This window comes from Brachycentrus maculatus, unplaced genomic scaffold (genome assembly GCF_059751285.1).
Source record: "Brachycentrus maculatus isolate JH-2025_06_01 unplaced genomic scaffold, ASM5975128v1 h1tg000196l, whole genome shotgun sequence".
Classification (NCBI taxonomy): domain Eukaryota; kingdom Metazoa; phylum Arthropoda; class Insecta; order Trichoptera; family Brachycentridae; genus Brachycentrus; species Brachycentrus maculatus.
Genome location: NW_028280947.1, coordinates 2,665,001 through 2,682,641, shown reverse-complemented (window position 1 = coordinate 2,682,641; position 17,641 = coordinate 2,665,001). Strand labels below are relative to the sequence as shown.

Here is a 17,641-nt window from a genome sequence, read left to right as displayed (position 1 = left end):
GACAATCCAATATTTTTTTGATAATTTATGTACGAATTACTTGGGGATATTTATAATTTATGTACGAATTAGTTTGGGATAATCCTTCGTGTTCCCACGAGCCACGACTTGACCCCATATCTCCGATACATATAAATTAGGCCAAGTCGTTGGCCCTCAAACTGTGGGGATTTCAAAATTACACCTGTAAAATTACACCAAACTCAAAACACAGTAAGGGACATTTTTTTGTAGTAGGTATGTTTTTTGCATTTTTGGACTAGTAGATAGTAATAGACCAAGTAGATTCTACTTGGTCCAAAAATGCAAAAAAAAACGTACTACAAAAAAATGTCCCTTACTGTGTTTTAAGCTTGGACAGCAGAGTTAAATCGATAATTTTATTTTTAATTTTACTATTACATGGTAAATACCACTATTAGTTTAATGTTAAACAGTAATTATAACATAAATGTGGAATTATTTAATTGGCTTTATTATTGTTAATGTAATTTTTTAAATATTTTTTTTCTATGTACAAGCTGTACAATTTCCGAACAAATTTAAAAAAATCATACAATAATCCATTGGGATACAATATTATAATCTATTGGGACACGTGTTTCATTTTCAAACACCGTAAAATGATGCGTAATTCATTGAAACACGTGTCACAATAGATTCTATTTATTTTTTAAAAGAGAAATATTTATGTTTTTATTATTAACATAATTTCAATTTCATACTGTTTCTGTGAGCCTAAAAGGCTCATTATTAGAAATAGGTATCAAATTGTGTTTGAGTGGGTTCGAACCGAGAAACTCTGACTTCAGAGTCCGCGACACTAACTACGGGACCACAACCCGACACAAATTTTTGATAAAATTGATTAAAATAAATATGTATAATAAACTTGATAGAATAATATAACTATGTAGTTTTTTCTACATGAATTTTATTCGACCAGCAATCGGGTTTCGTCGTAACCGACATCATCAGACTGGTGTGAGGCTAGTCAAAATTCTATGTTATATACACAACAAGGCAGGGGTTGAAAACCATGATTTTATTTATTTTCAGACAAAATGAATTTAAATTGAATGAGTTTAAATACGAAAATAAGTTTTTAACATGTTTTTGGATAACTACACATAAAATACGAACAAAAGATACATGCTAATTGTCACTTCATTCTTTACATGTACGTCCCACAGATTGGACGTCCGACGTAAATTTTACGAATGTCCCATAATCTATTGTTAAATAACCGTTGGTTATCGACTGTTCTACACGGAGTCGGAGGTTCCCGTCGAGCGCAAACGCGCCTTCGATCTGGCCTCACGGTTTGAGGGCCACTGCCCTTGGCTTTGACTCTTGACTCACTCTGAGTTACGTTATAAAAGTAAAGGACACGAATATGCTTAATATTTTTCAAATAAACACCATCCCAAAATAATGGCGTCATTTTAAAATAAATGAATGCCATTAATAAGAGACATCATTTTTGAAAATTGTCGTAAGGATAAATATTATTTTAATATTGTATTATTCATACTTTATTGTGAATATTATATATTCATATACATTTATTATGACACTGTGATGCAGTGCCCTATGCACCATTGGGTTATATATATATATATATATATATATATATATATATATATATATATATATATATATATATATATATATATATGTATATATATTAGCCATAACCCCACTTCACCGCAAGGGTAGGCAGAGAAAAAAGAACGCCACTGTAATCTGTCTTTTCAAACGATCTTCGCCTCCTCCACATTCATGCATCTTCTCATACATACCCGTCGATTATTACAACTCCTGACCTGACCACTTTTTTTCAATTTGAAATACTTGAGCATGCCAAGTTTTCTTCGGCCTTCCTCTGCTTCTATACCAACTACATTTGTCCCATATTTTTTTTAACTATTCTTTCTTCACTCGTTCGATTCACATACCTTAACCACCTCAACACACCTTTCTTATTTTTGTTTTACTTTTCTTTCATTACTCGTTCGATTCACATATCCAAACCATCTCAGCACACCTTACCTCCCTAAGTAGTGCCTACCTTACATTACTAAGTACTTACTTATTTATTTATTTTTACAAAAAAATATTTATAAAATTATTATATAACCACTCTGTAAATAAGAAAAAATAATTTTTTGTATTAATTTTAAAATCAAACATAATTTTTTTGAGTCTACTAAGTTGTATTTTATTAACAAAAACACATAAAAAAATATATTGTGACAATTGTTTCGCCTTGTTAGGGCATTATCAAACGAATGAAGAGACATTCGTTTGATAATGCCCTAACAAGGCGAAACAATTGTCACAATATAATTTTTTATGTGTTTTTGTTAATAAAATACAACTTAGTAGAGTTACAATAAAATTACAATAAAATACAACTTAGTTTTTTATGTGTTTTTGTTAATAAAATACAACTTAGTAGACTCAAAAAAAATCTGTGTTTGATTTAAAAATTAATACATAAATTAAAATGGAGTTGTACAAATTAAACGCCAAATCAATAAATAAAGAAAAATTAAATTAGTATAAAACCACTTTGTCCGCCTCCGTAGTGTAATGGTCAGCACGTTCGGCTACCGTTCTGGAGGTCCCGGGTTCGATTACCAGGGGGGGGTCAAAAATAAAAATAAGTGATTTTTTTACTGTAATATTTATTCAATATTACCCTGGACTGGTACCTGAAACGGAGGGCTGATCACCTTTCCTTCGTGTGTAAACGATCGAGATAACACTGCGTTTATATGAAGCAGTGCCCTATGCACCATTGGGGTGCGGATAAGGGTTTTATTATTATTATTATTTGACCACTCACCGAGATTTTTATGTCTACCGGTTTCGAGACGTACCCGTCTCTTCGTCAGGACAATCACTAACACAGCATGCAGGTAGACATAAAAATCTCGGTGAGTGGTTATATGCTAATTTTATTAACATTTTTTGTAAAAAAAAAAAGTAAAAATGACTAACCACAAAGTAAATGCTTGAAATATTAATAATATTGATAATACTAAGTACTTTCTTTAAATAATTAAGCAGTGGTTACATTAATACTCATCACTATTCCCTACCCCTATGTAAAAGTGTGTGCACGCCACTGCCTACTATATAACACATATTATATTGCACATTTTTTGCTCGCCGCTGTTTAATTTTTTCCCTCAAAACAATCCGAGCTCATTGTCAAAGGTGTCCAAGTCAAATTTATTACAATTTCGCAGTAAAATCGAGCGGGTGACCACACCGAAATAGGAACACAGTCAAACCTCGTTATAACGGACCTCTATTCAGCAAACTTCGGATATAGCGGGTCCAATAAATAAAAGTGATTTTTTAAAAAATCATTTAATATATTTACATTCTTATTTGTAACATAATACATTTGAATCATTTATACACATGGAGAACTTTTATATTTCGATTCGCTGTGCCTCTCCATAAAAGAGACTGTTCTCTTGTGCTTGGAGAGGGACTTACACTCGTGGTTTAATGTTATATAATAAAAGGTATAATATACTTATATTTATAAAAAAAACTAACCATCACGCCGCTTCCCAGCAGGGGTAGGCAGAGAGAATAGAGCGCCACACCATTCTGTCCTTGCAAACGTTATTCGCCTCTTCTACGTTTATGCATCTCCTCATACTTTCAAGTATTTGGCATACCTGATCGTGCCATGTTTTTCTCGGTCTTCCTCTGCTTCTTTTCCCAATAACATCGCCTCATAAATTTGTTTAACCGTTCTTTCCTCACTCATTCGTTCTACATGCCCAAACCATCTCAACACACCTTTCTTATTTTTATCTGTGTTTTTATTATTTACACATATAATTCAATTTCATACTATTTCTGTGAGCCTAAGCGGCCCATTATTAGAAATAGGTATCAAATTGTGGTAGAATAGGTTCGACCGAGAAACTCTGACTCAAGAGTCCGCGACACTAACCACGGGACCGCAACCCGACACGCTTTATTTTTATACTCGTATTATATATATATATATATTTTTATATCATATTCGCCTTATTTTTTTAGGGTAAGCAAATAATAAACCATGCACATTTTTCGCCTTAACGGAGACCTCTCCAATCAGTCCGATATATCGAGGTTTTACTGTACATAGCTTCCTTTTGGGATTCGTTTTACACTTATACCTAGGAAGGGCAGTTGAGCGACAATGGCGATCTCACCGGCCGAGACAATGCAGGAAGCGAACGCATTGTCAAACGGGTCAAAAAGGATGACGAATCTAAACGCATTGTTACAAAACGCTGGATCTTCTCGTGTTAGAACTTAATTTATTGCCATTTTAACGACAATTATGAAGAAGTCTGCTTTGCCCAAGTCAAGAGGCCTTTTTTTTTTTTAAAATTGAGTATTTTCTTAGATTTTGAGTCGTTTTCCCGCTTTTTACGTTTTTGTTTTGTTTGTTTATTTATGTATTATGAAATAAGGAAGTTCTCTTCCTTTTCTTGTTTGATATTCAATCACACATCACTATGTATAGGAAATTGCATTGAGTTTATTGCCATATTAACGACAATTATAAAGAAGTCTGCTTTGCCCGAGTCAAGAGGCCATTTTTTTAGCTTTTTCCGGGTATTTTTGTTGATTTCGACTCGTGTTCCCGCTTTTTACGTTTTTGATTTGTTCGTTTATCTAAGTATTATGAAATAAGGAAGTTCTCTTCCTTTTCTTGTTTGATATTCAATCACACATCACTATGTATAGGAAATTGCATTGAATTTATTGCCGTTTTAACGACAATTATAAAGAAGTCTGCTTTGCCCGAGTCAAGAGGCCGTTTTTTTGTTTTTTTTTTCCGGGTATTTTTGTAGATTTCGACTCGTTTTCCCGAGCGAGTATTTTTGCCTAGAATTTTCACTCATGAATTACATGAAATTTGTCCGCCTCCGTAGTGTAATGGTCAGCACGCTCGGCTACCGTTCTGGAGGTCCCGGGTTCGATTCCCAAGGGGGGTAAAATAAATATTAATGATTTTTTCACTGTCATATTTGTTCAATATTACCCTGGACTGGTACCTGAAGCGGAGGGCTGATCACCTTTCCTTCATGTGTAAACGATCAAGATAACACTGCGTTTATATGACGCAGTGCCCTATGCACCATTAGGTGCGGATAAGGGTTATAATAATAATAATAAACTTTAAACATACAGAGTAAATCCACTGAGTAGGGTCATGTTAAGCGGTGTTGCATAAGCCGTAGCTAGATTTTAGAGTCACTTGGACGTTGGGTAATTGAAAAAAAACTAGTTTTCCCGCTTTTTACGTTTTTTTGGTTTGTTTATCTAAGTACGTATTATGTAATGAGTAAGTTCTCGTTTAATTTTTAATCGTACATCACTAGGAATAGGAAATTGCACTTAGCCAAAACCAATACTCATCTAAAATAAACAAAATAAGTTATCATTGTCATTTTTACTAATATTTATTTGGATTTCGACTAATTTTCCCGCATTTTACGTTTTTTTGTTTGTTTGTTTACCTCAGTAGTATGTTACGAGTAAGTTCTTCTTCCTCTTTTTGTTTAATCTTTAATTGCATATACCGATATATAGGCTGAGCTGCATTAAGCATGCCTAATCTAAGTAATGAACTTATTATTGTCATTTAACTAACATTTTTATAGATTTTACTCGTTTTCCCGCTTTTTACGTTTTTCGTTTGTTTGATTAACGAGTAGTACGTAGGTACCTAATAAAAACTTTCTTTTTCTTTTTGTTTAATCTTTACATCATGATGATACCCGACAGCATCAAGTCAAATAGGAAAATGGCATATCTTAGTGAAGAAGTTATAAATTGAATTTTCACAATTATTGTTATGGACTTCGACTTGTTTTCCCGCTTTTTACGTTTTTTTGGATACAGGTTTTATCCGCCTCCGTGGAGTAGTGGTTAGCGTATTTAGCTACCTTGCTGGAAGTTCCGGGTTCGATTCCCAGGGGGGTGATAAAAAATATTAGTAATATTACACTCTAATATTTATTTAATATTTCCCTGAACAGTGCCTGAAGCGGAAGGCTGATCACCTTTCCTTCGTGTGTTAACGATCAAGATAACACTTCGTTTATTTGATTCAGTGCCCTATGCACCATCAGATGCGGATGAGGGTTTGAAGAAGATAAATATGTATATATATATATATATATATATATATATATATATATATATATATATATATATATATATATACATATTTTATGAACATTGTAAAAAAGATTATATTGTTAATTTTTCTCCTTTTTTGTGTGTATATATTAGGTTAAAATGGTTAAAAAACAGTAAAAAAATGTATGCAAAAAGAACTCCACCGACAAGACACACAAGGTGGCTTTGTGGGTCTCTGCAAAATAACTTTTTATTTTTATATTTAATATATGTTAAAAATTGTGATTTATAAAAATAAATAAATAAAATAAAAAAATAAAAATAATAATAATAATAATATATATATATATATATATACATACATACTACCTACTATGACACCATTTTTATTTATTTTGAGGGGCGTTAATGATGCGTTGGCAGTCTATCCTCTCATCCCACCCCCTAGGGTGATTTCATGATGCCATGAGCACGGATAGAGTGCGATTCCCTGAATACGTTCTCGTTTATCTGCCCACCATGGCGTGAAATCCGGGGACGGGCGCACAATGAAACTCTGTAGGTAAATCCCATTGATTCGATTCAATCACGACCCGAACTTTGTACAAAATATTTAATAACATTCAATGGGGTTTGTGAAAATATGAATTATGTCGGTAGAGAGATGAGGCGTCTATAAGTGGGCTTTGTCCGACATAGAATAAAATAACAACTATGTATTTATTTCCATATGAATTTTATTTGACCAGCAACCGGGTTTCATCAGACTGGTGTGAGGCTATTCAAAATTCTGTGCTTTATACACAAGAAGGCAGGAGTTGAATGAGTGAGGAAAGAACGGTAAAACAAGTTTATGAGGCGAATTTAATTGGAAAAAGGAGCAAAGGAAGACCGAGAAAAACATGGCACGATCAGGTATGCCAAATACTTGAAAGCGGGTCAGGTTGGAAGTTGTAACAATATTCTCAATTTTTTAATTAAAATTTAAAATAAATACATAATTAAGAAAGGTGTTTTGGATATATAGAACGAATGAGTGAGGAAAGAACGGTATAACAAGTTTATGAGGCGAATTTAATTGGAAAAAGGAGCAGAGGAAGACCGAGAAAAACATGGCACGATCAGGTATGCCAAATACTTGAAAGCGGTCAGGTTGGGAGTCGTAACAATCGGCGGGTATGTATGAGGAGATGCATGAACGTGGAAGAGGCGAAGAATGTTTGCAAAGACAGAGTGGTGTGGCGTACTATTCTCTCTGCCTACCCCTGCGGGGAAACGGCGTGATGGTTAGTTTGTTAGTTAGTTAGTTAAGGCAGGAGTTGAAAGAACCATGATTTAATTAAATTTTTCTGACAAAATGAATTTTAATTGAATGAGTTTACTACTACTACTACCATCACGCCGTTTCCCGGCAGGGGTAGGCAGAGAGGATGGAACGCCATACTCTTCTGTCCTGACATACACTCCTCGCCTCCTTCACATCCATACATCTAGTCATACATGCCCTCCGATTACGCAGACTTTATTGTATTATAATAATAATTACAAAAATAGTCTTTTCCCAGTTTAAAGGACGTTGAAAATTTGATAATATGCATCGTTAAGTGGAAATTGCAGATTTTCGAGTTAACGTTTTTTGACACTTACGATATGATATTGTGGTAGTATTTACCAAGTAATATTCAAATAAAAAGAAATGGTAAAAAATCATGTACATAAATAAAACATTTTGAGTGTGTCCAAATACTTGTTCATAAAATCTGGTTTGTCAATAGATTACCAATAGATGTCTCTAGTGAAGTTCTAGCGATTCAAGAACAAGGTTTCTTAATTGGTTCATATATATGTAGAACTTCCAAGAATTTGAGTAGTGTGGTTGTCAATAATGGGTAGAATTGGTGAATTATTTATTGATTTGGCGTTTAATTTGTAGAACTCCATTTTAATTTATGTATTAATTTTAAATGAAACACAGATTTATTGAGTCTACTTAGTTGTATTTTATTAAAAAATCTATGTTTGATTTAAAATTAATACAAAAAAAAAAAAAAAAAAATTGGTGAATGTTACACTGTGTAAAGTGATCACTTAAACCAGCCAATGACGGTCGTCAGCCCCGTAAATGCCCAGACTTCCATATTCTTCTTCATCTTTGATGAGATGTCAAAAAATAATACATAAGTAAATATGTAACTAAGAAATCCCGATAGTATTACCAGCATTTTACACAAAAAATTATTTAAATAGAACATTTACATCATTCTTCTTCATCTATGTTGAGATGTCGAAACGATTACACATGGTACTTATAAAATGGCACTTGCATTTACAAGTTTTAGGGACAGAAGTGCTTTTATGTACGAGTAATTCAATACTTAGATTATTGTTGGGTGTCAACTAAAACGCTTTGGGATGTGTGTGGCACATATAAGTTAGAAAAAATAACTATTTCAATAAAAATATTAATAAATAATGTGTCATTAACACTAGTGGTGGAGTTGGGATCGCATTACGTTACAGTGGCCGACTGGATGCTGTAAAAATATCAAATTTCTGAGTTATGCCCATTGCTCGCGACATTCCCCAAAACGGATTCCATATAAATAATATTGCGCGGTTTATTACGGTTGATTTTTAGTTGATACTGAAGATATTTACGTTTTTTGTCTATGGTAATTTTTTTTTTGTTTTTTTTTTTTTTATATTTTCCACCCAGTAGCGCATTTTATTCGTCACTTTATTTGGCAACTTTTTGCCGTGGGGGTGAAAATAGGTTAGAAATGTTTCGGTTCACCCTATACGTACATCAAACATGAAACACACTACTCAAATATCGAAATTTATATATATATATATATATATATATATATATATATATATATATATATATATATATATATATATATATATATATATATATATATATATATATATATATATATATATATATATATATATATATATATATATATATATATATATATATATATATATATATATATATATATATATATATATATATATATATATATATATATATATATATATATATATATATATATATATATATATATATATATATATATATATATATATATATATATATATATATATATATATATATATATATATATATATATATATATATATATATATATATATATATATATATATATATATATATATATATATATCCGCCACACTTCTGTCCTGACATACACTCCTTGCTTCCTTCACATCCATACATCTAGTCATACATGCCCTCCGATTACCTGATCACCTTTCCTTCGTGTGTAAAACGATCAAGATAACACTGTGTTCATATGAAGCAGTGCCCTATGCACCATTGGGGTGCGGATAAGGGTTTTATTATTATTATTATTTTTAGTATTTTTTTACTGTTCATGGTCCACAATATTTATTCACATATTTATTACAAGGATATTGATCAAATTTAGACTTACCAGTATGCGTCCTCTTGTGGATCTTCAAGTTCTCCGACCTCGCGAACACCTTCCCGCATCCCGGAAAAGGACAAGGAAAGGGCTTCTCTCCAGTGTGCACCCTGATGTGGTTGACCAGCTTGTACTTGGCCTTGAAGGGCCTGCCGTTGCGCGCGCAGCCCTGCCAGCAGCACGCGTGCGTCGTGCACTCGGGCCCGCCCACGTGCTCCACCGTCAGGTGCGTCACGATCTCGTGCATGGACCCGAAGTGCTTCCCGCAGTGCTTCCTGGGGGCTGGCTGGTCAGGTTCCACCCAGAGGCACTGCATCTCTTGCTTCACGGGCTGTCTCATGTAGCGGAAGAAGGCCCCATGTGCAGGGTGGTGGGGGAGTGTAGAAATGTGGTGCGGCATGAACTGGTGCGGGGCGCTTTGGTGGTGGTGGTGGTAGGGCTCCCCTCTCCACCCGTCCATGCCGAGACGCATCTGATGATGATTGAAGTGAGGATTACCCAAATGCTGGTGATGCGGTTGGTGTTCGTGCAGCGGCGCAGGGAACATGACCCCATCATTTTGAGGAATAAAATCATCTCTTCTCAACAGGAAGTCTCTTGTCGCGTACCCTGGGTGTGGGTTCAGATGAGGGTGGTACGCGTTCGTCTGTGAATGTGGAAGCCCGTGCGGATGAGGGTGGGTGTGTGGATGATGGGGATCGGGCGCCGGAGGCTGAGGAGGTGACATCTTCAGGCCGAAGGTCGCCAGATGGGCGTGGGGCGTTTCCATGAAAGCGTTCATCATGAGCTTAGCACCTTCTGGAGATCGAGCATCGTCTTCCTGCACTCCACACGCGAAACGGAAATTAAAACAATTTAAAAATTAATTTTGTTATTCTTGTCACATTCTTTTAAATATTATTTTTATTTTGTCCTTTTATGAAAACCACCCAATTTATTTGATTATTATCACTTCACAGTTTTTTAACCACTCAGATCCACTGTATATTATATTTTATTATTATTATCTATCTTTTTATATATGTAGACACTGCATAAATCTGTAAAGAAAAAATATAAAATAATCATTAAAAAATAATAAAATAAACTTACTACGATACAATTCATTACAATACATTTTATTGATGGACGCCGACGCCTACAGACAGGCGTTCCGACGCCGACGGCTCTTGAATTTACGTTCCTTCAGACGATTGTATGTAAAATCGTTATATGACAGAAATAAAAATGAAAACATTAGTGGATATATTTAAAAAAAGTGTTTTTTTTAATGATAATCCATACATTTCACTAACTATTATAAAAAAATGTACATATTTAAAAACCGTTTTTTTAATGTAAAGGATTGGAGAAACATTAAAACGCAAAAATTTTAAAAGCTTTTCTTATTATTATTTTTAGTGTGCTAATTACAAAAATAATATGAATAATTTCATGCAATACTTTAGTCAGAATGTTTCCATACGTTTCACTGGCTTTTGTATTTTTTTTACATATTTTAAAACCGTTTTTAATTTAAAGGATTTGAGAAACATGAAAACGCAAAAATATTTAAAGGTTTTTTTATTATTATTTTTAGTGTGCTAATTACAAAAATAAAATGAATAATTTTATTCAATACTTTAGTCAGAATGTTTCCATACGTTTCACTGGCTATTATATTTTTCTTACATATTTTAAAACCGTTTTTAATTAAAAGAATTGGAGAAACATGAAAACGCAAAAATATATAAAGCTATTTTATTATTATTTTTAGTGTGCTAATTACAAAAATAATATGAATAATTTCATTCAATACCTTAGTCAGAATGTTTCCATACGTTTCACTGGCAATTATATATTTTTTTACATATTTTAAAACCGTTTTTAATTGAAAGAAATTGAGAAACATTTAAACGCAAAAATCTTTTAAAGTTTTTTTATGATTATCTCTTAGAGTGGTGATTTAAAAAAAATATCCATAGTTTTATTCAATACCTTAGTAAAAACGTGTTTTTACTAACGTTTTAGTAGTTTTATTTTTCATTAAAAATTGTATTTATTAAAAATTGTAAAACTCATTTTCAATGGCAGGGATTCTAGAAACATTAAAATACTAATAATCATTCCACGTTTTTTACCTTTTATTTACGTTTATAATTATGTACATAATATTGTGAATTTGAGACATAAAAAATAATTAACACATACATTAAAATTCGTCAACGAAAACATCTGCCTATACTGCCTATAGATAAGCTGATCACATAAAATACTCCGATATATTCAATTTCATAGTTCGTGCCTCTGGCGCCATTATATAGCGTTGTAAGGACGAATTCCGTCCAAAAATATAATAAAATTTTCAATTGTTATTTGTTATTTTTGGGATTTTTTTTTAAATGATGACATAAATAATCCAATTTTTTATGTACAAGTAAATAAAATTTGTAGACATGAGGTTTAAGTGTATTGTCTGCCTCCGTATTGTAATGGTCAGAACGCTAGGCTACCGTTTTGGAGGTCCCGGGTTCGATTTCTAGGGGGGGTCAAATAAATATAAGTGATTTTTTCACTCTAATATTTATTCAATATTACCCTGAGGCAGGGAGCTGATCACATTTCCTTCATGTGTTAACGATCAAGATAACACTACTTCTATACTTCGCAGTGCCCTATGCACCATCGGGTGCGGATATGGGTTAGAAGTTCTGATTGATCTGTTCCTCGCTCTATTCTCCCGAAGTCTTCGATTACATCTATCTACAAACAATAATTCACTGTACAGAAAACACGTATTTTAATATTTAATAAATTTACGTATTTTAATTAACCATTAGATACTACTGTATGGAATGGCACCAGATTTCTGTTGACTGTTTTTTTAACGTTTGAACCAATTTATAATTTGAGTTGTTTACTGAATTTGATATTAAACGATTATGTACCGCGAAAATTGAACACGAATTTATAATCCACTCGCAAGCGCGCATACCTTTAACATTGAGAAGGCAAAAAACAGCCAATCAACTGTGTAATTTGGCAGGTTAGGTATATAGAATATCAACACGCCCTACGAATAATGTCAGATCTACAAAATGGCTACTTTTTGCCACGATTAAAAAAATGAACGATGAATGATAAGGAGTGTTATATTATATTACCATACCACAAAATTAGCAATGCTTTTAATACAAAAAATATATAAACTTACGTACATATCATACATTTCGTATTTTATTTAACCATTATACAGCAAAGACCTTTCTGTTATGTCTTATACATTCATGGTTGCCAAGTTGCAATTCTGAAAGTCAGTCGTATGGATTCGGTGAAGTCACTGGCGTGTTTGTGCCAAACGTGACAGTATATATCGTGGGTGTACTGACAAAAAACGTTAACTCTAAAATCCCTGTTATTTAAAGCTTTTAGCCTGAATAAAATACCCGCCATTGAACTATTAGTTAAATTTACTTGTAAAACCACATAAATATGACATTTCAAACTAATAATAATAATAATAATAAAACCCTTATCCGCATCCCAATGATGCATAGGGCACTGCGTCATACAAACGCAGTGTTATCTTGATCGTTTATACATGAAGGAAAGGTGATCAGCCCTCCGCTTCAGGTACCAGTCCAGGGTAATAATATTGAATAAATATTACAGTGAAAAATCAATTATATTTATTTTACCCCCCTTGGGAATCGAACCCGGGACCTCCAGAACGGTAGCCGAGCGTGCTGACCATTACACTACGGAGGCGGACTTTTTAGTTAAATTTACTTGTAAAACCACATAAATATGACATTTCAAACTACTTACTGTATTTTGCCAGTTTATAGAACATTAAAAACCTAATCACGTAAAAATTTCATATTCAAGTCTTAAATATTAAACAAATCAAACACTGATTTTTTGACTCTACTAAGTTGATTTTTTTTTTTAAATACATAAAAATCAGGTTTGTGAAAATTCGCTCACTCCTTTCAACAACGTCATTTATCAAAAAACTTGATTTTGCAGGAGATCGTTTTTAAAGTTTAAGAATATAATAAAATGTATTTAAAATAAATATCAAGTCACTTATTGAACTTTTTACCGTACAACAGATCTTTTAAGGTAAAACCTGAAGGTTTTTTCTCCGTTTGAAAAATATTTAGCATATTTGAAAAAATAATTAAACAATACCTTTTCATCAAAATGCAAAAACAACACTTTCTGCCCTGTAGCGAGTAAATATTAAATTAAAAATATGCCGCTTTTACTGGGATATAGTACATTTTCTGGGCATTTCGAAAATATGCACAACTGAAAATTGACGATTTTTTATATATGACGTTGTTGAAAGGAGTGAGCGAATTCTTTCGCCTGGTTATATCATTTTCAAACAAATGTCATTCGTTTGAAAATGCCATAACTAGGCGAAACAATTGCCACAAAATTGATTTTTATGTGTTTGTTTAAACAATAAAATAAAACTTAGTAGAGTCACAAAATCAGTGTTTGAATAAACAATTAATAAATAAATCAAAATTTACTTCTACAAATTAAACGCCAAATCTATACACAAAATTGCATATTTTCGAGTTTATGTTTTTTGCCATAATACCCATGATATGCAGATTGGTGTGGCGTTCTATTTTCTCTGCCAAATCCTGCGTGATATATAGTTTTTTTACATTTTTATATACAGCTCATGAAAAAAGCGACTGAAGTCTCTTTTGAAGGACTCTGTTACGCGAAAACATTGAAAACAAATAAAAGAAAAAAAAGGTTTATAAGATTTCAACTAAGCAGATTTGCTGTAAATACAATATATTGTTACAAGAGGCAATCCTTTGTAACGTCATGTCCTTGTCATACTATTGTGTTTTTAATCCTTTACTCTTGTATAAAAACAGATGTCTAAAATGGAGTTTCTTCCGCCCAGATGAGTATGAAGTAAGATACTTAGAAAAATAGGCCTGTGAACAAAATCCTCTTATTTTAGATTTGAGAAAAAAAAAAACAGAATAAAAAAAAATAATAAAAAAACCCTTATCCGCACCCAATGGTGCATAGGGCACTGCGTCATATAAACGCAGTGTTATCTTGATCGTTTACACATGAAGGAAAGGTGATCAGCCTTCCGCTTCAGGTACCAGTCCAGGGTAATATTGAATAAATATTACAGTGAAAAAATCACTTATATTTATTTTACCCCCCTTGGGAATTGAACCCGGGACCTCCAGAACGGTAGCCAAGCGTGCTGATCATTACACTACGGAGAAGGATTTTTAAAATACAAATATAAATATTTGATAGAAAGATGCTTGCTTTCTTATTTCTGAAATAATATTAATAAAAATACTTTATGGAAAGATATGTAGTGTTTAGTCATATTTTCTTATTTTTTTTTACCTTTTGTTTTTTATATTATCTAACTAACTAACTAACTAACCATATAAAATACCAAAACTTCAATAAAAAAAAAGATTTTGATAGGATTATTACAGTTATATTACAAGAAAATATTTTTTTACTGATTAAAATACATATACCTATTATACACATTACTGGTTATATTTCAATAATTATATTTTTGAAAATTTTCCAGATTATCAACTATCCACCTACCTACATACAAGTACCTACCTACATTGGTAAGTGCATATGAATTTATTTTTAAATATCTTTTATCATTTAAAAAAATCTTTTTCATGAAATTTGCAGTTTTCAGCGGAAAATATTGTTCAGGTAAAAATATCTACCATGAAAATGATTTTTCAGGCAGAGAAAAATATGAAATTTATACCTACAAATATGTGGATAAGAAAATGATATTATTTCACATAATCATGTATCGGTTGAATTATTCTTACCCTTATCTGAACCAAATGGTGCATAGGGCACTGCGGCATATCAATGCAGTGTTATATTAATCGTAAGTTGCTTGACGGCAATATGATCCGTCATGCGCTTGATTGAATACATATTTTGTTAGTACAATTTAGTATATTATTAGATTAAAACCAATATTATATTTTTAATATATTTAATTTATATTTAATCTAATAATATATTAAAATGTAATTCCATCACGAAGTGTCAGTGGATAATATAAATCTATAACAATTTAGTATTTTGGGAAAAATCGTTTAATTTAAATGTAATGAACTTATCTGTCAAAAATCGTACATCGATGGTTTTAATTTAATTTTTTACTAAATAAAAATAAGATGCTGGAGGTTTTGAAGGGTTAGATTCCCAGAGGGGTCAAAATAAATATGGCTGATTTTCATTCTCATATTTATTTAATATCACCCTGAACTGGTACAAGAAGCGCAGGGCTGATCACCTTGCCTTCGTGCAATTTACGATCAAGATAACACTGCGTCCCTACGATGCAGTGCCCTATGCACCATTGGGTGCGGATAAGGGTAAGAAGAAGAAAAATAAGATGAATACGAAAGGCCAAGATTGAAATTATTTATTTTTTCAGTTAATAATTGAAAAGATCTTAATAGTTGAAGTGCCTACTGAATAAGTTTTTTTTAATCTAAAAAAAATACCATTACAGACTATCACAAAATTTTTTTTTTGCACTTAGACCTGGATATTTTTATGAGAATATTTTAAAAAGGTCATTTAGATGTTAATAATAATAGTCGATCTTCTTTAGGTAAAATATTATTTTTATTTATTATATTTTCATTGAAATATTATTTTTATTTATTATTTTTTTGTCCGCCTCCGTAGTGTAATGGTCAGCACGCTCGGCTATCGTTCTGGAGGTCCCTGGTTCGATTCCCAGGGGGGGTCAAATAAATATAAGTGATTTTTTCACTGTAATATTTATTCAATATTACACTGGACTGGTATCTGAAGCGGAGGGCTGATCACCTTTCCTTCATGTGTAAACGATCAAGATAACACTGTGTTTATATGAAGCAGTGCCCTATGCACCATTGGGGTGCGGATAAGGGTTTTATTATATAATTAAAATATAAATAAAATATCGATTAGGAATTAACCTACTATCCGTAGAAGCAGTGTTTTTCATTATTTATGATATATTACATGAAGATTCGAAGCAGTGTTTACCACTAATGTTTACATATAATTCATATAAATACTAAAAAATCTTGCAAAAAAAAACAGTAAACTACTTCAGTACAATTACTTTTAAGCTGTTTTCATCAATATTTTGTAATGAAATTTTTTAACGCTAAGATACATAAAAATGATGCACTAACGTACTATCCGTAGAAACAGTGTTTATCACTGTTTATGATAGCTATTTCGCCTCAAAAGTCATTTAAAAATTATGAGTAGTTAAAAATCTAGCAAAAAATAGTAGGTAAACAAACAGCTACAGTAGGTACAATTATTTTCGAGCTTTTTAATATATTTTTTTAAATAAATATTTTTTACACCGAAACATAAATGAGGCATTAATATATTATCCGTAGAAGTAGTGTTTCTCAGTGTTTATGACAGCTATTTCGCCTCAAAAGGCAAATAAAACCTATATATAATTAAATATCTAGCAAAAAATATATAGGTAGGTAGGTACTCTACTTCGCCGCACTATTTTATTGAGCTTTTATCGTCGATATTTTCAAATAAATATTTTTAACGCCAAGAGTCATAGATGAGGCATCAACCTACTGCCGGTAAAAGCTGTGTTTATCACTATTTATGACAGATATTTTGCCACAAAAGGCATTTTTAAAATAGCAAAATGGCACCCGAAATTATTTTCTCAAATTGACTTTTTTCCATCATATTTTGAACATTTAAACAACCAGCCGTCGCGCGCTGCTTTCAAACGTACATTGAATGCGTAGGTAGAGGATAAAACGCCACACATTATAAAAAAACAGAATTCAGAAATTGACACATCCATAAAATTAACACCACAACCAAGTAAAAAACAAATAAAACCACTGTACCTTTGTTTGAAACAATATTTTAAAATAATATTGAAATCACAAAAAATAAATTCAAATTATTTTACACTTTCAAAACTTGAATGTAAATTATCACAACAT

At 32.1% G+C, this 17,641-nt stretch overlaps 1 protein-coding gene across 1 annotated transcript in view; it reads right to left on the bottom strand.

Moving 5' to 3' along the window:
• Nucleotides 1-9,632: 9,632 nt before the first annotated feature.
• Nucleotides 9,633-17,641, bottom strand: part of LOC148307656 (pair-rule protein odd-paired-like) — a gene marked incomplete at its 3' end in the record, with an annotated part of 8,220 nt that continues 211 nt past the window's right edge. Inside the window, exons 1-2 of the mRNA XM_088263203.1 lie at nucleotides 17,543-17,641; nucleotides 9,633-10,663 (exon numbers count right to left, since the gene is read on the bottom strand). The exon at nucleotides 17,543-17,641 is cut by the window's right edge and continues 211 nt beyond it. Of these exons, the coding sequence (XP_088119329.1) occupies nucleotides 9,633-10,407 (775 nt within the window). The remainder of the gene's footprint in view (nucleotides 10,664-17,542) is intronic.